The sequence below is a fragment of the Falco rusticolus genome, chromosome 2 (genome assembly GCF_015220075.1).
Source record: "Falco rusticolus isolate bFalRus1 chromosome 2, bFalRus1.pri, whole genome shotgun sequence".
Classification (NCBI taxonomy): domain Eukaryota; kingdom Metazoa; phylum Chordata; class Aves; order Falconiformes; family Falconidae; genus Falco; species Falco rusticolus.
In genome coordinates, this window is record NC_051188.1 from 11,653,946 (window position 1) to 11,678,488 (window position 24,543).

Sequence of the window (24,543 nt, forward strand, 5' to 3'; positions counted from 1 at the left end):
AAAAGGGAAAGAAAAAATTTAAGTAAAACAGATGCATAATTGTCTTTATTTTGTATTCCTTTATCTACTCAACAAATATGGGTAATTATTCTTTTCTTGATACCCTCTAAGCCTCTATGTTCATAATCCTGGAAACTGGATGCAAGTCATACAATATTTTTATGTAGTGATTAGTATGCATTTACTCATACACACGTTCATTTTTCCTTCCAGTCCTACTTCAGTGCTGAACACAGAATCTGATGTACTGATACACAGTTTGGTCCTCTATACACCACAGTGAACAAAGCACTTGGATATTTTGATGCTTTTGAGACTTAAGTGAAATTAAAATGTAAATGCATGCTAAAGTTATGGACTTGAGTTTAGATGTTTCAAAGGAAAGGGGAGAAAAGAGGAGCTATCATAGGCAGCAAAAGACAGCTGTCATGTTCAAGTACAATGTCTTATAGGATAAGGATCCCCAAAGCCCCTGGGTCCTTTGAGGGAATTCGTTCTTTACAAGTTCAGACCATGACTACTGATGTTATAATTTCCCCGTTTCCATCCTTTGAGTTGTAATCTGTTCACACTCTCCTACTGCAAATAAAGAATACCCTGTAATCTGGTACTTGAACAGAAGCAAAAGCAAAATGTTGAAGCCCTGTAATATCTTAGTTTCTTTGATCACAGCCGGGTGGCAATATAGACTAGAGAGACTAATGGCTTGTAATGAAAAAATATTCCCCACACATTCAAACACATTTACCTATCACTTTTCCACCACCCCCAAATAACATGAAGAAATCCAGACAATCTTTTTAGAAAAAAAAGATTATACAAAAGCAGATGAAATAGGAGCTAAAACCAGCAGGCACCAGGTAATAATGATACTAATTAGCTGTGATTTTTTTTTCAAGCCTTTGTCTAACCCACTATTTAGACTGCACTGTACCATTAGACAGACTCTTCTTTCTACAAGTATACTTATATTCCAGGCTCTGTAACCCAATGATAAGAAGGTTTGTGGAAGTCATTTAGTCTTTAAATCATATAAAATATATGAAGACAGGCAACAAGGATGAGAATGCAAGACTCCTTTCCTCTCATCGGAGCATGTCCTCTTCTTACCAGTCTGCAAAATCCAGCTCTCTTTTTCTTCTGCTCTCATTAATCTTGAGGGATTCTACACACAGTTGCTGGAACAAGCTTCAACAAAAGTGGTAGGAAGTACACTCTATCAGAGATCCTCTAGACTTCAGCATGTTTTGCAAATTTGTTTTTTTCTAAACTTTTCTAACCACACATTTGTGGTGCAAAAAATCTCACATTACCGTTGAGGTCCAACTTTTGGCGCTCTGATTCCTGAAAGACATAGGAATCAGACATAAAACAGACACACACTCTCATAAAGCCAGGTTCCAGCTCAAATACAGCTCTGCATTTTGTGATTCCTGTTGCTTTCTGCAGCTGGGCCCTTCAATGGGATATGTAAAGTCAGAAGACTGTCAGCGTAATGTAAAGGAGCTGTGTTAGAGTTTTCATGTTAATACTTCCGGCAGTGAAGACAGGAAAATAATAGTAACGTTAAATAAACTGTGATAATTTTAAAATACTTCTAAAATCCTCTGATTATATCAGTCAGTCTTTTTGTGCATATAGTTTCTTCATCAGAAATAAGAGACAAGCTATAACCAAAAGCTTCATGATTTAGTAAAAGTGTGGCAACCACTGAATACAAAGATGTGACAATGGGCCATACCCCATGGGGTATGACCCTGGAGAGAAGTGTCCAGCAGAGCTGGTTTATATTCAAGGATCACCACCTCCAAGCTCAAGGAATATTCATCCCAACAAGTGGAAATCAAGCAAAGGTGGCAAGAGGCCTCCACAGGTGAGGTAACTGAACTACTGCATAAGAAGAAGTGTACAAGAGATGGAAACAGAGGTGGGTTAGGAAAGCCACAGCCAGCCTGCAGCCGAATCCGGTGCAAGACGTGAAGGGCAACAAGAAAGGTTTTGGTAAGTATATTAGCAGCAACAGGAAAACTAGGGAAAACATAGGCCCACTGCTGAATGGGGCAGGGGAACTACTGACAAATGACGTGAAAAAGGACAAGGTTCTCGCTGTCTCTTTGCCTCCGTCTTTACTGATAAGCCTGGCCTTCAGGAATCCCAGGCCTCTGAAACCAGAGAGGAAGTCTAAGACCAGAAGGAAGACATTCCCTCAGAGGAGGAGGACCAGGTGAGTGAGCACTTAAGCTGCACATACAGAAGTCCATGGGGCCTGATGGGTTGGACCCACAAGTGCTGAGGGAGTTGGCTGATGTCACTGCAAGGCCACTCTATTATCTCTGAAAGGTTATGACAGCCAGGAGAGGTTCCTGAGGACTGTAAGAGAGCAAATGTCACTCTCATCTTCAAAAAGGGCAAGGAGAAAGATCCAGGGTACTCTAAGCCAGTCAGGCTCAGCTCAGTCCCTGGGAAGGTGATGGAGGAAATAATCCTGGAAAACATTTCCAAACTCATGAAGGACAAGAATGTGACTGGGACTAGTAAGCATGGATTTACAAAGGGGAAGTCATGCTTAACCAACCTGATAGCCATCTACAATGAGGTGACTAGCTTGGCGCAGGAGGTGAGAGGAGTGGATGTTGCTTAGCTCACCTTTAGTAAGGCTTTTGACACAGACTGTCTCCCATAACATCCCCATCAACAGGCTGACAAAGTACAGGTTAGATAAGTGGACAGCAAGGTGGATGGAAAACTGGCTGAACAGCCAGGTTCAGAGGGTTGTGATCAGCTGCAAAAAGTCCAGTTAGAAGTAAGCCACTAGTGGCGTGCTCCAGAAGTTGATACGGAGGCCTACACATTTTAGCCTCTTTATTAATAACCTGGGTGATGGGACAGGGTGCACCTTCAACAAGATCACAAACAGCAGAAAACTGGAAGGAGTGGCTGACAGACCCAGTCGGTGTGCTGTTGTTGAGATGAACCAGGACAGGTGGGAGATGTCAGATGAGAGTCAACGCATGAAGTTCAAATGAGGGAAATGCAAAGTCCTACCCCTGGGTAGGAATAATGCCAGGCACCAGTACACACCGGGGGCTGACTGACCAAAAAACAGCTTGGCAGAAAATAACCTGGGGGTCCTGGTGGACAATAATGCTGGCCATGAGCCAGGAAATGTGTTTATGGTCAGCAGCTACCTTGGCTGCATTAGGAATAGTGCTGCCAGCAGGTTAAGGGTACTCAGAACTGGTGAGGCTACATCTGGAGTACTGAGTCCACTGCTCCCCAGTACAAGACAGATATGAACTTAGTGGAGTGAGTCCAGAGCAGGGCCACAAAGACAATTAAGGGTCTGGAATTTGTTTCATACCAGGAGAGGCTGGGAAAGATGGGACTGTTCAGCCTGGAGAAGAGATGGCTCAGGGAGATCTCATCAGTGTGTATAAATAAAAACCTGGTGGAAGGGGATGCAGAAGAGGCAGCCAGGCTCTTCACAGACTCCTGTCCTTGAAAGGACAAGCAGTAATGGGCACAAATTAGAAAACATGAAATTCCATCTGCTCTCGCTCACCCTGCTTAAGCAGGGGGGGTGGACTTGGTGATCTGAAGAGGTCCTTTCCAATTTAAATGATTCTGTGATTCTGTGACAAAATAGCAATGAAAAATCCACTGATTTCTCCAAAAGGGACTGTGTTCATTAAGTCATCGTAAAACATGCTGAATGCCTCATTCTCAGGAAATAAAATAGCAATTTGGTCTTACAGAAAACAGTATCACAAAGGACTTCTACAGAAACACTATGAGTATCCGCCATCTTGAATCACAGGAAAGATAACAGACTTAAATCAAAGGAAATATGAATTCTGCCCTCTTTTAAAAGCTTTGCTTTCTCATTTCAGGTAGTCTTATGCAAATTCAAAGCTTACAGAAAGTATTACTGAAGCAAAAGATATCTAACATAACTGCCAAATTAAGATGGTCAGGATGAACAGTCTGTTAAAAAAGTATATATTCTTGATATATCATACCTCCTATGATGTTTTTCATAGGCAAAGTAAAAAAATTCTGAATTTTGAACTAGGAATAAAGTCCATGCCTTCTGATTCTGTTGTTTTCTCTGTTTCTTGATTTAAGTTTTAAAGCAGGGATCTCTATAATGTTTGATAAAGGAGGCTTCAGATCCTGTATGATTCACTACAATGCAAGTAAATAAGTAGAGCAAAGAGGGGATAAGGTGAAAAAGAAATAGAAAAAAGAAACAATAGAAATAAAATTGATGTAAAATCATCACAGACATTCTAGGTGAAAATAAATTTCAGGAAAACATCTCTAAAAATATTATATACATAGCAATTCATAATTTACTGTACAGAAGATACACAGCTTTCTCTTCTCTTTATAACACCCTTGCCTCAAGGAAAGGGTATTATAAAGCAGTCAGTCTTTCTGGGTGGAAAAGGAATGGAGGGTTGGCGCATGAGCTTCAAGGGAGCCATAGCATCCTAGAACAGCTGGTTAAACCAAGGAACTATAGAGGCCATAAATCAGGAGGCCAAAGTGATTTTTTTATCCCTTTTCCAGAAGGGCAAAAATCAGTTGGTTCTATTTGCTGCAGACAAGCAGAAAAAAAAAGGTAGCATTTGGGTGCCTGAACACTGATACCTGGTACCATAGCAGACACCATAAGGTAACTGAGATATCTGCTAGCACATATGAAACAGAGGAAAATAATCAGGGTCAGAGGAACACATCCAGATGAGAAAGAAATCATTTAGTGGCACATACCATTGCATTATTGGTAGTTACAGAGTTTCAAAAAATAACACCACAAAGCTCCTTAGATTTCAATAAGCAGGGCAGTCACAGAGGAATAATCATCTGAGAAAGCAGCATATACTCACATTAACTTTGTGCCAAAAGTAAAAGCAAATCCATAATAATGTAAAAGATAATGATTGTTCAAGATGTTAGAAAAATACTCACATGTAGTATACAGATCCTTAAAAAAACCCTACAGATTAGGACAGAATTCTCTAAGCTACTGAATATTGGTATGACTGCAACCTTGGCAAAAGCTTTGCCAATAATACAGAGTGACTTAGTGACCTTACTGGCAAAGTTACTGAAAATTCACAAGTAAAGACATACACAGAGCAATTAACTGTAAAACTGATGGGTTTGTTTCAATATTTCCTTTCATTAAAAGTATTCCAAAATTATGAAATAAGAATAAAACCTATTATACTTCAGCTTCTGAAGTATAACAGCTTAAAGTTACTTAAGGAGAATGCATGCCTCAGAGTGAATAAAAAATTTCAACAGATAGAGCTCACTGTCCAACTCACAAACCACTGTTCTCTCAGGGTAAATGGTATTCTAGAAACCTAATGTTTGAATATGATCTACACCATCCGCAGCAACCAGGTCTGCCAAACACCACGTATAACTAGCAACAATTTCTGAAAGTATCAGAAAAGAGTGTGAAAGTGATAGAATGTAAAAATAATCAAAATATCACTACAATTAGGGATGTGTGACTATCTACTTAATCAGAATTAGTTATGTGTAATGCATCTAAAAAAACCCACCTTCTAAGTGGGGAAACCCTCTCCTTCATTAGCTGCTGTTTAGAAACACCCCAATATAAAAGTCTTCGATCTCAAGATTAAATGTGTAGAAATAAAATATCAATAATCATCTGACTGGGCTCCTCTGAGAGGTTACCGTCCTCTGCAGTTAAACCAAATAAACAGTACTTGAATAACTTACTCTTAGAAATGTCACAAGGTTACTTTTCAAGCTGGGATTAAGTACTTAACACTTCCTGTTTCCCTGCATTGAAAAATGCATTCAAAAAGCAGTCTTAAAAAAAGGCAAGTCAAGGAATCAGAAATCTATTAAATGACATTTTTCACTTCCCAAGACATTGTTTTGACAAGCTTCCCTATATCATTTCATTAACAGCAGCTTTTTTAAAGAAAGGAACGTCACACAAAGTAATAGGGCTATATACTCAAACTGCCTGTGCAGTATTTGCTACTTTCTACTGTCAAAAGCAATTAGAATAGTATCACATTGATGTGAAAAGTGTTTCCAGAGTTGAACATTCAGTTCACTTAGCTTAGATGTATAATACACAGTTTAATGTGAGCTAGGCATCCTAACTTCCCTTTACAGTTATAGGACAGAAATAGGGAAGGCAAGTTTCATCAACCTCATTTTAGATATATACCTTAGGAATAGATGAACTAGACCTAGAAATGCTTGCTTTTTGTCACTGTCAAGGGACAGAAAGTCGGGAATTTCAGCCGTAAACAACTACTACGTAGACCTTTATGGTCTTGAGACTGATTAACTTTGAGCTAGAGTAATAGAAAAGAAGCATTGTTTTTAGCCAGATTTTGAGGAATCTATTGCATACCTACATGACATCTCTAAAATAGTTTTAAAAACTATGCTTGGCCTTGTGCAAGTTAAACACCTACAAAATTGTTTTTTGTGTATTTCATCACAAGGGATTGTTGAGGTACAAAGGATAAGGCCTGTGAAAAACCTTAGTAGTAACAGGCAATCCGTCTTTACTGAAGTTAATAGTACAGGGGTTATATGTGCAAAATGAAAGATAAAAGAACAGGAGTTGTAACAGGGAACTACTTAATAAGGAAATAATATATTATCAATTGACCAGTGATTCCTTTAGGCATTTTTTCAAATACAGTTGAGTAAAATCCTCTTCATGATTCAAAGATTTCACCTTAGGTCGCTCCACACTGCATTATGCCAACTATGCACACTATACCTTACACAGACTATGCACATACCAAATACATACCAACAATAACTGGCTTTCCAGACAGTAAGAAGGATGCAGAATTGTAAGTCTGAGTACACACTAAAAGTGACAGAAGGTATCTCCAAATCCACCATTTGTACAACACTACATGTTAAGTTTTATAACTATGAAAAATAACCTGCTAGATCCTGAAAAGATGCAGGAGGCAGAAACAGAAATGTTCACAGATTTGACTCCATGTGGTTAGTAACAGATGACTAGCCATGTGGCTTGGGAGTGCTCTTAAAAAAAAAAAAAACAAACCTTAACAGTTACTTCCCAAAACTTAAGGAGAGCAAAGTTGTGAATCTTTTTAGAAAGCACTCTGTAAATTTGCAAATATGGTTACTCTCTATGCACTAGAAAATTTGAACACCTCAAAAGAACACAAGATTTTTTCCCCTCAAGGTTTGAAAAAAATGCAAGGAAAGGAAAAAAAAAAAATCAGCATGTCAGTTGATGTTTTGATCTGTGCAGTTTTTCCAGCAGAAAATTCTGTGGGAAAAACCCTTTACACTCTAGAACAGGGGTCCTCAAACTTTTTTAACAATGGGGCGGCACGTGGATGAAGTGGCAGGCAGTCATCTGTGGCTGCTGGGGGGGGGGGGGGGGGGGGGGGGGGGGGGGGGGCAGCACATGGGGGTTCTGTAAATACCCGGGGCCGGATTGAGGACCCTGGGGGGCCATATCTGGCCCATGGGCCATAGTTTGAGGACCCCTGCTCTAGAACAACCAGCAAAGCAGCTTAAACTTAAATGGTTGAAAGTGGCTGCTTTTTAGCACGAAGATTCTAACCTGCAATGCTGTTTAGCGTCTTCAAAGACATTTACAGTGTTTCTACACAAATAAACTATTATTTAAATAAATTGCAAAGCATATTAAAAACAATTTCCAGATGTGGTAATGCTTAAAGGCCATATAAAAATTTCTAATATCCCACTGATGCTGATAATCTAAATGCAATCCCTCTGATTTCAGCATACCGCCAACAGTCATTTTGTAAAATGAACAGTGAAATGTGTTGAACCGCACTGGAAAATGGGGTAAGAACGCAGAATGTCTTTTCATTACAGCATATTAACAGAAAAGTTAGTTTAGTTTAGATTTATCTTTCTCTATCAGGCAAGATGAAATTTCATTAAACTTTTGTTTTTCTTGCTCACTTCAGCAATCTGTGAATGAAGAATGTATATGAATAATTAATGTCATGGCCACTGAGTTATTGAATACCAGCCAAGGCAATTATTGGATGTAATGGGAGGACTTGCTAACCAAGCCAGGACTCTGTTTCCTAAATACTGCATGTACAATAAATAGGAAATGGTCATTGCTGTAACAGTCAAAGATAAAGGATAGACAAATGAGAATATAATTAATCAATTTTCTGTACCTGGAAATTAATCCAAATGTTTTGCTGAAAAGCATATGAAGCCTATGACAAAGTTCAGAGTCCAAAACACGCGAGTTCACAGAACCACCCTCCTCCTCAGTTTGCTAAAAGTTATGACTGCATAAATTTGGCCTTCATAGTTTCTGGTTTTTTGCAGTAACCATATATAATAAGTCCTAAAATCCACACAGACTGACTGCTTTCAAGCATCTTCTGATACTTCAGGTGATCTGTTAAGCTACCTAATACTTCCATTGATGTAAGTGCATAGGTTTGGCATGAAGCATGAAATGCTTCAGGAAAATTGCTGAAATGTAGGTGTTGATCTCATCTCGCTGATCTATACATTATATAAGAAGAAAAACTTTTGGGGTGGGAGAAGTGAAATTGAGTAAAAGAAAATCTTGACAAAGACCCAGAAAATACTTAGACCAGTGAGCTCTATCTGCCTGTTGAAGAAAATCTACAGAAGAGTGCCACTGTTCCAGTCAATAAAATCTAGCCTGGATATTAAGATCATTGAAATTGGCCTTTAAAGATCATTGTGGCCTTGAGAGAATTAGGTAATGCAGAAGGTTTTTACAATACTATGAATCAAAGGGGAAAAGCTATTTTTAGTCAGCAATTTTGTATTTGGGTTTTCAATTTAAACTACTGGGAATGAGAAGAGCTGAAAATATTGCTTTAATATCTCCCCAGCTGTGGACTTTTCCTGATAAGATGGAAAATACTAATATCACCTTATATGTATGCAGCTGCCTTTGTCCCTCACCCAATCATAGATCATAGCAATCAGATATTAGTCAGGAATACAAAACCAGTTAGAACAAGAGACTAAACAAGGACATTTTGGACACTGATCTCATATGCAAACCCCTGTGCTTACAGCATATGATTAGAAAATCTTTAAAGTCAATAACTTAATTATTCTACAGTTGGATTTGAAAAGTAAATGGCACCAGAAAGGGTACAGAAGTGAAGCCCTTCCTGAGATAGTAGAGGATGCAGAATACAACATTGCTAGTCAAAGGTAATTTTTTGTCTAAATGATCCTAAACAAGAATGTGCAAGATAGCTGTGAAGGATTGATAAGGAAGATTTTAAAAAGATGCAACTGTAATTGTTTTAAGGCAGAGGAAGAGTATTGAAAATTGTGAAAGGATCACAGTAAAACAATTCCACAGTGGCTCTCATGGTACTAAATAACCATGTTATCTAGCTATTTAGAAAACAACCAAGTTCTTACTGAAGCAAGATCTTCTCTGCAGACCTTTGTTGGCAGTACATGTGGTTTTAAAGGAACATTATGAGAGCAGCTAATGAAGTTCTGGGAAGAAAACTGTATTCACTACTCAGACTTTCTCCTTCGTACCTGTTGCAAAAGTTTGAAAGGAGGATTAAATTCTCCATTTCCTATTTGTTCAGTCCTGTTTCAGCTGACCTACAATCCTTTCCTGCTTCAGCAGCACTAGAATCATGAAAGGCAGTGTGCTTGCATGCGTTATGGACTTGACAATTACATAACGTGTACATCATAAAATTGGAACAAAGAGCATAAGCATTGTATTATGGATACAATTATGTCTTCTGGATGCTCCTTTGCCCAGCACCAGTGTGTGTACAGTTAGCAACTAGCATACCAAACAGCCCCAAATATACAAAGGTGGCTTTGGTCCATACTGGCAGAATCTCATTCCTCTTACTTTACAGCAAACTACTGTTCTCCCAAGTCCCTTCTCACGTGTGCTCTGTACCTACCATCTGCACCAGCGCTGCTCCTATTCCATGTATTCTTTCAACTACCTAGTCCTTCTTCAGCCTTTATCAGCTCTTCCCTTAATCCTGGTGGTTTTCACACACAATGTTGATATCTGTGAGGGCTGCTACAGGATCATCTTTCTAACGTCCTGTGATTCAGACAGAAAGAAGGAAACAGAAAATAAATCCTTTTGCTCAAAGGCCAGACAAATAAAATCAGGGCTGACTTTTCCTACTTTCTCGTCAACACCTTACAGTAATGGTATCAGCTTTTAAAGTATGCAGTCAAAAGAAAAACAGATCTAATTGCTGTTTCCTAGGAAGGGCAATGGAAAAAGATGACTAATCAGAGGTTGCAGTTCTTGAAATTCAACAGTGATGCTCCTTCTTAAGCTATTGAAAAAAATGCACAAGAAAAACATAACATTTGACAATGTCCAGGCAAAAAATCAGCCTTTGATATCAGTTATATCAGAAGACCATTCCCTAGATATACACTGGTTTTGCTGTTGGTATCTTCATTGCTTTGCCTTGAGACCTGCTTAAGATCAGGTTGGAACCAGCAAGTAGCAGAAGGTGACAGGTTTGAGCGTACCAGCAAAGAAAAACACAGCCCCCAACCCAAGAAGAGGGCTCAGCCAAGTTCAGCCAGGGAGGTCAGTGAGAGCACCTGCTTTCAGAACTCCACCTAATGCCCCAGAAATATCCAGCAGCAACTTGGCCAAGCAGCCTCAATACTATGAGAAGGCAGAGGGCAGAGTCAGTTGTAGTATTTTTCTTGCCACACCTACTGAGTTGAGAGATCAGATGCTTCAAGAGCTATGCCTCTCCGAGGATCTTCTGCCTGGCCAGTCAATTCACCCACAACAGGTGTAAGATCCAGACTGCATGTCTGTGTTTGCATGTATCTGTGTGCTTGTATGTTTCCTCATGGGCCCTGCACATTTTTCCCCTCTAATTTGATCAGCTACTCCCAATAAAAACTATATTGACTGTGGCTAATATCTGACCAGTTATTCTTTGTACAACAGCATAATGATTACAATATAATAATTAGTGATGCCTGCAATGAAGTTGTGACGTGGTGGTGTCCAGGATGGGATAAGTCACAAATTAAGGCTCTACCCGTAGAAGTCACCGGGCTCCTGTGCTGAAGAGTGGGAGAGCGTTCCAACCCTCATTTTGAGCTTTTAGAAAATTTAGACTATTTATCTTAGCTCAAATACTATAGGAAGGTCTTGCTTGCTTTTGCATTTTCCAGCAAGCTGAAGTTTCCATTGCTGCTGTTGCTATTATATATCCGAATGCAGTTGGTCCTGCAAGAAGCACCGATAGTAACTGCAGTCTCATCACTGTGAACTGCCAACTGTTAAGCAGACCTTGCTGTTCAAGCAAGTGCAGTATTTGTCCAGCCCAAACTCAGCCTTGAGCACATAAATGTTCAAGAGCCTGCAGAAGGCAAAGCAAGTAAGCAAATGTGTTACTGTTATTTGCACTCTGAATAGAATGACAGCCCTGAAGGTCAGAAGGTTGAGTCTAGATATTAGATTGTTAAAAAGCAGCTTTCTGTTTCTAGAGAAAAATCAAGAGAATGGCATAGACATTATCTTGTCTGCCTGTCTCTAAGCTGACTGACCAAGCCCTTTACAGTCAAGTCAAATGGGGCTTTAACTTCACCAGACAAGTCAAATAGCTCAGGCCTCATAATGAACTTCTGTAGAAGGCAACATAGCAGTACATTTTAATTGCTCTACCACTGTACCCCAATACTAAAATACAACATTCAGATCATTAGAAAACTACATAGTGAACCCAAAGAGAAAAGAAATAAAATTAGCATAGGGCAGAGTACATGATCATCCAAGCATAATCTAAAATACATCTTAATATAACCAATGTAGTGTTGCATTCTATATGAATACATTCTTATGCAAGTGAGTAATGTGAACTCCCATGTCATTTCCTCAATCGCTGACTCTGAAACTCTGAATGACAACTTAAATGTCAGCACTGTTAATGATTTCTCTACAAGTTATTTCAACAGAAAATGCACTTAATGTGACTGAGTAAAAAAAGTAAATCTTAAATCTATGCAAGATTACAAAAGTTCCAATTATCCACCCTTCAGTTGTCAAACTTAAATGTGACCAAATGCAGCTTTTTCTACAATCCTTATCACATTTCATGCCATTGAAAACTAAAATTGTAGAGATATCATAAAATAATTTAAGATGAAACAAAATGCACAGTATCTTTCAGACAGCACAAATTCAAATTTATGCTTTAGAGAGCCTGTATTTTTCTATAACCTGCTTGTTTTAACTGAATAATTTTTAATATATCCTTATGTCAGTGTGGCACAATATAGCAACTGAAGCAACTGTGGCACAATACATAGCAACAGATTAAATACACTATTTGAAGTTTAATTTTTTTTTAATTGCAGGCACAATCACAGACAAGAAACTATATCATTTTATATTTATAACTAAAAACAAGTTAACCAAGAAACATTCTTTTGTCTATAGAGCACTAGAAACCATCCCCATGCTGCTAAACCATAGAGTATTATTTTTTGCTGCTATTGCTACTGCAGCATAAATAAAGAAGTTACTTACTGCTAGAAGATGTTGCACTAATGTGAAACATTATTATCAGTTTCCAGAAAAGCATAACCAGAAAGCTTTAAAAATATGATTTTTCTTTTGTGCATACTTTATCTAGCATTAGATTTATAAGATTGAAAAGAAGCGAGGTACCAGGTACTGCACTTGCATCACAACAACCCTATGCAACACTACAGGCTTGGGGAAGCGCAACTGGAAAGCTGCCTGGCGGAAAAGTGTCACAGCACTATCAAAACTACACAGCTACAACAAGGCTTTTACCATCCCATATCCGGTTAATTTCAATAAGTAGTTCCCACGCCTTGCCCCAGCACAGCCACCAATCCCCCACATGGTTTCAAGAGTTCCTCTGCTGTCCAAGCTGTTTCTTCATCCTCTTCAGACCAGTCCACCCTGCTTCTTGCCTCTGCTACATCCTAATTCTTCTTTATCTGAGCTCCTCTTCCAACCAGCCTCTCCTCATCTAAGCCCCCTTCCTCTCCCAGGGCCTATCCCACCTCCTCATCCATCTCACCTATATCCTTGGTACCAGTACCCTCCTCCCTTAGCTTCTTCCAGGTCTCTTTTAATCTGGTGGTCCTCTTCCATCCCCCTTAAAGCTATTTAAATACTTAGCAGGAACCAGCCACAGCTGCACCTTATCCACATCAGCCAACCCATGGACCATGAAGCCAGCCCACAGCTGTATATTATCAATGTTAATTAACACAGTTTCATTCCTCTATAATTCCTCTACAGAAAAGGACCTGGGGGTGCTGGTCGACATCCAGCTGAACATGAGCCAGCAGTGTGCCTGGGTGGCCAAAGAGGCCAATGGCATCCTGGCTTGTATGAGCAACAGTGTGGCCAGCAGGACTTGGAAAGGGATCATCCCCCTGTACTGGGCACTGGTGAGGCCGCACCGAATGCTGGGTTCAGTTCTGGGCCCCTCACTGCAAGAGGGACACTGAGGTGCTGGAGCGTGTCCAGAGATGGGCAACAGGGCTGGGGAAGGGGCTGGAGCACAAGTCTGATGGGGAGCGGCTGGGGGAACTGGGGTGGTTTAGCCTGGAGAGAAGGAGGCTGAGGAGAGACCTTATCACTCTCTACAACTACCTGAAAGGAGACTGTAGTGGGGTGTATTTTGGTCTCATCTTCCCAGTAACAAGTGAGAGGAACAAGGGGAAATTGCCTCAAGCTGTGCCAGGGGAGGTTGAGATTGGAGATTAGGAAAAATTTTCACTGAAAGGGCGGTCAAGAGTCAGAACAGGCTTCCCAGGGAGGTGATTGAGTCAGCATCCCTGGAGGTATTTAAAAGATGTGTAAATGTGGCACTTAAGGACATGACTTAGTGGTGAACTTGGTAACATTAGGTTAACAGTTGGACTCGATGATCTTAACGCTTTATTGCAACCTAAATAATTCCATGATTCTATGATTTTTTTCTTAGTCGTCATTAAAGATTGACACAGAAAGATGAACTTGTAATCATCACAGCAACAGACCTAATGGCAACTTTATCCCCTTTCTGCATTCTCTCAGAGCACTACCCTTGATTTTCAGGTTTCCTATTACAGGATAAATTCTTACAATTCTCCACTTTTAGACTAGGTTCCAACCTACAGTTATGACTTAGCAATCTTGGTTTACCTGGCAAATCCAACTAAATCCAAGCTCTTTCTATTCTTCCCTTCAGTGATCTTATAAACTGCTTAAGAAAGTAGTAGTCTTCAGTTTAAACTAGAAACAAAATATTTAGAAACAGCACTCCGCTTCTGTGTCTGTATTATGTCAGGATTTATCACCTCCTGCCAGCAAATTAGTTAGGCACCTTCAGAATCCTCAGGCAGATTTTATGCCTGTCTAATTTTCACAAATGGAAATCCCTCTTGCAAAGGTTCTTTTTAAAATGTCATTCTTCTTTTATTGCTTATGTCTTAGGGATTTTTTCATAGGTTTTATTGTCTCTCAGTGACTTCTGCATATTTGTTGATGGATGGCTTATACTAAGCTATTCCTTTTCCTTTCTGTCTGTCACTCTAACAGAGCTTCTAACACAACTGCAAATTAAGTTCATATGTTCATAAACATCCAAAATAACATACAGAATGTAATTATTAAACTATTAAAGAGCTGCTATGAATCCATCACATAAATATCACTAAATAATGTATGTGATTTCTATGCTAAAGAAATTAGTGTGCTTTTTATGACAGCTACACTGAGCCTACTACAACAGAATGTTCAATCAAATTTGTCATCTGAGATTGCAAGGTAAGGTATGAATATATCCTGTAAATAAAAACTGTATTTCAAGTTAAATACACAAATCCACTTAGCTTTTACCTACCATCACGTATTACACTACAAAAATAATACAACTTGAAGAATTCAAGTGACAAATACTTAGGAAGGATAACCAATAGGTATCCTAAATTACATCTCAATTATGTACTTCTTTAACACCACCTCTTTTATTCTGCTCTGGAAATATGCTATACTGAATTGTATATTATTGATTTATTATTAGAAATGTACCAAACCCTCAGAAGTATTATTAAACTAAAAGCATTCTGCTTTACTTAGGACTTCTTTAAAATCTCATATTACAATTTGGTCATGGAATAGATTTTTTAACAGAATTAATGTTTCCTCTCAACAAAGTCTGTTAAAATATCTATGTGCTTCACAAATAGAGAGGAAAATGAGAAGAGCTCGACAACTTTATGTAAAGTCCCCACCAGTGACAAAACACGTCTTGTGTGATGAGACTCACTTTCCATGGTCATCTTCAAAACAGGAACATCTGTGGCATGTATGCTGTTGATGGCACGATACCTGTCAGTAACGTGTTGCAACGCAACATAAAAGAGAAAAAGCAGAAAATAAATTCAAAGTTGCAGATATTAAGAGATCAACACTTCTCTTTACACTGCTTCTTCCAGTTTTTCTACTGGAGCTGTTAATCTCACCTTGGTGCATGTATCCCAGGACCAGACTGAGCAAGGCACATGCTGTTGGGAAGGTATAGAACGTTATAACCCCTGCATCATTACTTGGCTTTCCCTATACTCTCTTGCTACCAGCTAGCTGTGACAGTGAAATGAAATAGAATAGGAATAGGAATACAATAGAATAGAAATGAGTAGAAATGAATAGAACAGAATAGATTTACGTTGGAAGGGACCTGCAACAATCATCTAAACCAACTGCCCAACCAATTCAGGGCTGACCAAAAGTTAAAGGATGTTGTTAGAGGTATTGTTCAAATGCCTCTTAAACACTGACAGGCTTGGAGCATCAACCACCTCTCTTGGAAGTCTGTTCCAGTGTTTGACCATACCCTTGGTAAAGAAATGCTTCTGAATGCCTAGTCTAAACCTCCCCTGGTGCAGCTTTGAACCATTCCCACACAACCTGTCAGTGGATACCGGGGAGAAGATCTCAGCACATCCCTCTCCTCTTCCCCTCCTCAGGGAGCTGCAGAGAGCAATGAGGTCACCCCTCAGCCTCCTTCTCTCCAAACTAGACAAGCCCAAAGTCCTTAGCCACGCCTCACAGGACGTGCCTTCTAGCTCTTTCACCAGCGCTGTTGCCCCCCTCTGGATGCATTCAAGCACCTTCACACCCTTCTTAAATTCTGAGGCCCAGAACTGCCCACAGTGCTCAAGGTGAGGCCACACCAACGCTGAATGCAGTGGGACAATCACCCCTTTTGACAGGCTGGTTGCACTGTGTTCGATGCGCCCCAGGACACGATTTGCCCTCTGGGCTACCAGGGCACGCTGCTGGCTTGTACGGGGCCGGCTGTCGCCCAGTACCCCCAGAGCCCTTTCTGCAGGGCTGCTCTCCAGCTGCTCCTCTCCCAGTCTATACTTGTGCCCATCATTACTCCATCCTAGGTGCAGGATCCAGCATTTTGACTTGTTCAGTTTCATCCCATTAATCATAGCCCAATGGTCCTATCTATCTAGAATCCCTTGCAAGGCATCTTCCTAGCTAATTCTCCTTGTTTTTATACAAACATCAGTGTTGTACCTTGCCTTATTTGACATTCGGTCACACCCTGTTGTGTACCTGCCCTGATCTACCCCCTTTTTTTCTGCAGAAATATGCTTATAGCTTTCCATTAATTTTAATCTATAAGCTGATTTGAAAGTAGTTTCTTTTTTTATTCTTCTGGCAGTCATAATTTGTATAAGCATTTTCTCTAAAGGCAACAAGTAAAAGTTTTGCATCTCATAAAACAACCTCTAGTCAAAAGATGATGTGGATGAGCAAAAGCAGAGAGAAAATGTCAACAATTTTATATGGGATTTTTTTAATACAGTGAATGAGTTATTTAAAGGTACACGAGGGAGTTAAAAACACAACTCTGGCTAATGGCAGTGGAATTGTCCTTCTAAAAAGCTTTGAAAATGTTGATATGTAATTTTAAAATTATTTTTCTGTACTTTTTTAACTTGTCCCCCTGAAATTCTATTTGGGCATGACAGATGGAAGTTAAACTTCTGAATAAGTGATTACTACTGAGACAGGATGAGACAGGGAGGAAATTAAAATATATGCGCTAGGAATATGGCTGAAAAGTTCACTTCAGTTGCTGCAGATGAACACATGGGAATTTACTAGCAGTTACATGAAAAATTATTACTAGTACATAATACTTTATATCATCTGAAATTTAAATATTTAAAATAAATCACCCTAAATTTCAGTATTTAAAAAAAATAATCTTAAAACACTATTTAAATTAGAAGAAATTATATTTGAAACATTTCAGGTATCAAAAGTCAAATATTTCAGTGTCATTTCTTCACATTAATTCTATTACAGTAAGTAAATAATGAAAAAAAAAGTGTAATTACAGCAGCATAACGAAGAAAATGTTTTCAGGCCTCTGAGTGCAGCAACAGGTTCTTCAGCATCCTCCCCTATTCCCTAAGGGTTTGGCTGCCTGTCCTCAAGGCTGGCTCTGACATGGTGCAGCCATAACCTGGGGTCAAGGCTGCTACAAGATGTAGATGCTGTGAGATGCTGTGCTGGGGGCCTGTGCCCTCAGCTCAGGAGCATCATTTCAGCTCAGGGCTGTGCAATGCTCGGCACCACACCTCGCTGCTCCTAATTGTGCCGACTTGCCTTTTGGAGGAGTCACCTCAGATCTGCCCATCACCACAGGCTGGCCCGGCCATCCCCTGGCTGTGGCAGGCCCTGGTCAGTGTCCCTGTCCCCAGTCTGCCCTTCTGGCTGGGTGCTGCGGGACTGTGCTGTGCTGAGGAGAGCACTGCCCGACACCCCACCATTACTCTCATCTCTGGGCTCACCTGCCCTCACCCAGCTGCTGCTGCCTGACCAAGAAAGCTCCTGGGATATTCCCCAAATGAAATACAGCCTTGAAAAAAGCATAAAGCAAAACTAAACCCCATTTTAGTAATCTTTAAGAAAACTACAAGGCAAATTGTCAGTTATTTTCTACAGTGCGTAAGCAAACTTTATCAGGAACTTTCCTGAAACACTGCATATAATTTTATTTTAATCTTCCATTTAATTTTTTTTTTTCAGAATTCATATCTTGAAACAGTTCTGCTGACATGAAAACCTTTGCACAGTAGGTAGGAACCAAATGAAATAGATTATTCCTTGGAACTGATATTAAAAATGCAGTTCACGTGGCTAATTCAAGTCAACAGTCCAAGCAAAACAAACCAAAAGCTCAAAATTTAGCGTACATAAATAGACCAGGAGCTTCCAAAAACACTCCATGCAATTTCAGCATCATAAATACAAAGTGAATTGTACTGTCCCGGTAGAAAAATTCCCTGGTGTTTGAAGAGATCTATAAACACTACCTAAGTTTGGAAGTGCAAATTATTACAGTAAAAAGTTGAACTCGTGTGGTTCTTTGAAGTGTTTTGCTGCCGACTAAGACAGTAAAGTCCACAAAAATGTGAAGAGGAAGGAGTGTCAGCCAAACCCAGGTCGTTCACACAATAATCTGAAAACCAGTTGAAACCATTTTTCAAAGGCATAGGGCCTTGTTACTGTCCCTGCACCAGTGTCACCTCAGGAGACTGGTCCCTGTGGAGCCGGTGCCCCTGCAGCAGTGTCACCTCAGGTGCCTGGCCCTTGTTAGAGCCACGCTGCCCCTGCAGCAGTGTCACGTTCAGCCTTTTCATTACCTAGTAACAAGAGTATTTTAAAGAAAAAAGAAAAAAGAGAAATTATTAAAAAAAAAAAGAAGAAGAAAAGAAAAAACCACCCTGCCTACTGATTCCTTAGATCATGTTAAAGCAAGAGTACGTGCTTTTTACCCGGGTGACATTTCCTGAGGAGAAATCCTCGCCAGCTCCCTTCAGGCCCCCGGGCAGCTAGCGCAGGGACGCAGCGCCCCGCCAGACACGAGGGACAGGGCGCCGCTCCCGCCCTGCCGGCCCCCTCTCGCTCCCCCCTCCCCCGCCCCGGCAGGCGCCCCCGCTGCCCTGCCCCAGCCCCGCCGCCCGCGCCTCAGCCCTCCGGCAGCTCCGCGCCGCCCCCGCCAGCGCCCAGCCCGTGTCCGCCCCTCGGGCCGCCGCCCGGCCTCGCCCCCTGCCCCACCGCCCCGGTGGCCGGTCCCACCCCACTCCCCCGCCTTCCCGCCTCGCCCTGCCGCCCTTCGGCGTTACCGCGGCGACCGGATAAGCCGCCCGGCGCTGTCCACAACGGCCGCGGGGAGCGGCGGACCGGGGCGGTGGCGGGCGGGAGCTGGGGCGGGATGGGGGAGGGGGGGGGAGCGGGCTGCGGAGCTCACGCCGCGGCCGTGGCTACTTCGGGTGCGAAAGGAGCGGCGGGGGGAGCACGGCAGGTAACGGGAGGGGAGGGGGCGGCCGCGGCACCGCCGCGGGGGGGCGAGGGGCGCCGGGGCCGTCCCGCTCTCCTCAGGTGCTCGGCGTAGGCAAGGCCTGCATGTGTCCCCTCAGGTGCCGGCTGGTCCTGTGACTGTCACCTCAGGTGCCTGGGCCTTGTTACTGCCCCTGCGGCAGTGTCACCTCAGGTGCCTGGTCCCTGTGGAGCCGGTGCCCCTGCGGCAGTGTCACCTCAGGTGCCTGGTCCTTGTTAGAGCCACACTGCCCCTGCAGCAGTGTCACCTCAGGTGCCTGGTCCCTGTGGAGCTAAGGCTGCAGTGCCCTGTGGCAGTGTCCACACATCTGTATATACAGGTACCCATGCCCCTGACAGCCTTGCTGCTCCCTGCCATGAGGAACTGGGGCTGTTTCATGCCTCTCTGTCACCCATAATGTGGCTGGTTCCCATTCTTGCATGCAGCCAGGCTTGCCCCACATCCTTGTGTCCTGCTGGACCCACAGAACCAGACTGGTCCCAGCAACAGTCTTGTTATGATCTTTCTGCTGATGTACTTGAAGGCCGTGTGTCTCAGCACCGTATCTGCTAAGCAACGGAGTAAATAGTCAATAGGAGTCCAAAAAACTCTGTTTGAAAGCAATTATAGCCCGGGTATAGGTTAATTAGGGTGTGTGAAGGTATGAGAAATGGTTGATGAATGTAGCCACAGATCTATGACAAATTTAGGTTTATATGTTTTAGAGTGTCTTGTCAAATCATTGACATCACACAACAGGAAATGATCCATAACAAACTTCCTCATGGAAATCCAGGGCTACCCTCAGGCCAGCACCACCTCTATCTATCTCAGTGCTGCACCAGGTGTGGGAGCTGCTGACACCAAGTTGAGCTTACTTGAGATGTTTTTGCCTTGCCCATTCCAGCCTGTAATTAGAACTACATTTCTTTGCAGTGGGAGAATCCCAGAAATGGAAAGGAAAGCATAGAACTATCCAGTATGCACTACCTGGCTGTGTAAATGCACACATTTAAGATTGCTGTTGTTTCAACAGGTTAAAACAACAATCAGTAATATGGAGGAGGACTTAGAAGTGTTTCAGGAGCAAGCTGTCACCAAGTAAGTAATGACTTACTGTCTGGGAGTTGAATATAGAATGGAATTGAATTACAGGGGTTTATTAAAAATGTGAAACAATATTAATGATTTTAGAAGCAAACGTGATTCTCAGTTTCTTCTGCTTTCTATACAAACTGGAGAAGTTACTGATAATTAAGACAACACATCACTGTTTTAGCTAATAATCTACTGACTGTTTCTTTTAGTTATTTAATTTTTTTAAATCTTAATACCTGAACAAGAGGGGGGAAAATGAAAGCTATGTGGGGTTACATTAAGATGTTAAGAAATGTTATTTTGAACTGTTGTAAAAAATAGTTGAAGTTGCTAGGCTACAGCAGTATAAACTTACATTTCACAGCTCTTAAAGCATTCAAAAATCTTAAAAACGAAGCTATTAATTGCTAAAGCCCTAGTCTTATTTTGCACAGGTAATAACCGCAATTGTTCTTCCCAAGTATTAAGTGCATTTTCATCACAACACAATCATCTTTTTTTGACAGAATCCAAGTTTTGTTCTTTTGATGTTAATCTAAAAAATATTAGTACAGCACAAAATCTTTCTAAAGAAGTGTAAACATGGATGAGATTTTCTGTAGGACCTGATCCCATCTGGCCTGTTCAAGGAACACAGCGATATAAAAAGTATTTCTCCATATAACGAGCTAAATAGAATATTTATCTATCATAATTTGCAAATAAACTTGCTACCTATTTTTCATATAAAACAGTTTCTTCTATCATTATTACCAAGAAGCTGTCCAAGGTAATATTATGCATATTAAGTGTAAAATTTCTTTAAAATAACAGAAACACAAATATTCTATCACACCTTATTCTGGCCCAAGAAAGTTTTAATAGGATTTGAAAGTGTGCTCTGTTGTACTGAAGAATAATGTGTGCACTTTTCATGACAAAAATTGCTGCAGTAAAATATTGTATTCTGAACAATGTGGCCCTTTTTTTGGCTTTGAGGGGCATTTTTTAAATTACTGATCTGATTGGTAAATATCGTCATATAAAAACTTGAATGTTTAAAAAAAGCTAAATAATGCTATTCTTTGGACATTTTTAACAAATCAGAAGTCTGTTTCAAGAGTTCAGATTCTGCCTTACCTTTGTTGTAATTGACATACATGAAATTTCAGTTCTTTGCAGATGAATCTAGAGAGTGATTTGTCCCGTCATAAACTGGGTATTCTTGGTAGCTATTTATTTCCATTAACTATACAAAGAATCTGAAAGAGTAGTTTAGAATACACATTCAATAATAGGAGACATTTGTTTCAGCCTGTGCTGACAGTATTCCAGAGATAATGCAGACAGCTTTAAGATTTGGGAAGATGGCTGAATAATAGTGGTGTAAATCATGACAATTACATCCCAGCTGCAAGAACTCATAAATCATAAATTGTTAAATAAATTAGTTGTGGTTCATATAATGGAACTTTGGGGTAGAAGATTCCAATGGACTGTTTATCACAACTGATTTATATATTTCCTGTATTTAAAGTAAATTTTAAGAAGATAAAATGAATAAATATCAGCTCTAGAAGCTGGGTTAAGGACCAAAAACTAATTAATGTAAGACGGAAACCTTTAACATTGTTCTGCATAGGTTTTGCTTGTGTTTGCATAAATACTGTCATACATATTTTCCTATTTGTCAGCAAACCTGAGTAATAAGGGAAGAAGGCATGAGGTAGAGACTGACAGTATGAACCAAATGTTTTTTTAATTGTCAGTTTCTAAATTACAACTTTGTTCTAAGGTATATGGACAATAATATTCTTTCTATGTCTATTATGAAACAATCAGAAAAATACGGATCTGTGCCCAACTCTAAAGCAAAAGACAGATAAATAGAGCTAGAAAGCTCTAACTAGTACAAAAATCATTTGTGATAAAGGCCTGGAGTTGGTAAAAATTATTATCCATCTTGGCTTGTCTAAATTCGGAAACATCTAGACTTTACATGAAGATAAATAGTTATTAATGACAGCAGAATATGAATCATCTCTATTTTCACCAATATGGAGATAGAATAAGAGTAAGAGCTTGCCCACAACACTTAAAAAATGAGATACCTTTAAGTATTTTGAGCTGTTTCAAAGTAAATGCAACCAAAGAAAAAAAAAAAGCTGCCACTTGCTTAAGTACAAGTCATTACTTCTATGTATGAAGAATCCATTCGATGTACATATCCAACAAGGTGGGAATGCTGAATGCATATAGGTAAAAAAACATATGCATACTTCTTTGCTGTATGGGAAGACTTGTTCTTTGTGTGTTTGTTTACCTGATGGCATCTTAAACAAAAGATACCAAAGTTTTCCATATCCAGTAAACAAAATAAATTGTCATGATTGTGATACAATATGATTTGCCATATTCTGAGGGGCATAGTTAGAACTCTTCAAAACACTGAATGGACTAAAATAATAGTAACAGCAGCTACTAGTACCTCTATGTTAGCAGGTGGGGGGCAACTGCCAAATACATCTTTATGCAGATCTGTTTGTAATACCACAGCCATGATCCAGAGTAGTTCTGGTAGTAGAACAGCAGCAGTAATCTACAGTGTCAGTCTTTCCTTTTTCAGCTGTAGGGGTACCTAGAGGATCTAGGTAAGGAATTAGCAAAGATGAAGATAGACTGAGAAGTTATTTCAGAAGGGATTTTTCCTTCAGCAGCTCCCTTTTATATATTGGTGGTTCGAAACGTGCAAAACTGTAGAGAGAAGATTTTCTAGCAACAGCTGCGGAACTTGCCTTGTGTAGGATGGTCTGAAAGAGACAGGTGAAACTTAAGAGGTAATGGTACCAGCCATGGTGGATCTGAAAGGGGGCCCTAATGATCCAAACTAGAGGTTGCATTTGCACTTGCAAAACAGTATTTAGATGATCCTTGTGACACGCAAAAAAGAAAGTACCTATTTCTGAAGGCTGAAACCAGATAGCTGAGTCATTGCTGGTGGTTCACCAATGTGTTGCCATCTGACATCACATGAGGCTGTAAGGGCATAGGTCCTTATACCAGTGTTAAAGAAAAAGTAGTCCTGATGCAGTATTGCTTCATCTTCTGTTTTTAAAAACCCATTTCATATTGAACCAAGAGGGAATCAAAGTTTACTGCATCATTAATGCTCTTTTGAGATAAGCTTGAGGCACTTGGGAGGAGGGTATTTTTGTTTTATACTTACTTGCTTGCACTTTATTTATTATTATTCTGTGTCTCATATTAAACTTTAAAATGGCATTTCTACCAGTTTTAACATTAAAAAGACATTAAAATTTGTGTGTATTTAAAAAGCCTTTCCAAGCTTAACATTGATAATGTTGAAGTTTCAAGGATTTGTTGATATAAAAGTTTTAAAGAATTTTACCTTAAAAAATCACGTTGAGTTTTAATTATATTGTAAATGTAACAAATTTCCTCCAATTTCCTGTAATAATTATCAAAACAAGGGTTATGCACCATTTAAGCACCAAAGAAAGATATTCTATAAACACATACCTGTGTTACAGTACTCTTTTTAGTGTAGTGCAGTCAGAAGTTGAGCATACAGCGTATGAAATGCAGAGTATGTGGGACCAGCATGATTCACAGAACAACCTACGGACAACTTCAGTATGTCTGCATGGGCACTGGGAGGGCAGACATCTGGAGAGCTGCCTGAACAGCTGGGATGTGAAAGATTACTAGAAAAGAAAGGAAGCATTTTCATGCTAGCATTCACACAAGACTGTGATATTAACTACCAGGAGTAAAAGCATTTGCTTAAGTGAAGGCTTGGTTTGCACGGTCATTTACAGTAAAGGAGCATGTTAGCTAGCTTACTGTTGTTCAGCGAAGTGCTGGCAGCACTCTCCACAGTTGAAGGTTCACTGGCAATAGGGATGTTAACTCTGAGCACATGGCTGTGTGTTTTGTTAAGAGCAGTTCTGCTAAAGTAGAGCTCCTAATTGCTTGGTACATTCTTGGTTGCAATGTCCCCCCAAAAACATAT

At 40.3% G+C, this 24,543-nt stretch overlaps 1 protein-coding gene across 1 annotated transcript in view; it reads left to right on the top strand.

Moving 5' to 3' along the window:
• Positions 1-1,744: 1,744 nt before the first annotated feature.
• DEUP1 (deuterosome assembly protein 1) overlaps positions 1,745-24,543 on the top strand; it is a 62,248-nt gene continuing 39,449 nt past the window's right edge. Inside the window, exons 1-2 of the mRNA XM_037376512.1 lie at positions 1,745-1,873; positions 20,470-20,534. Coding sequence (XP_037232409.1) covers positions 1,745-1,873; positions 20,470-20,534 — 194 coding nt within the window. The remainder of the gene's footprint in view (positions 1,874-20,469; positions 20,535-24,543) is intronic.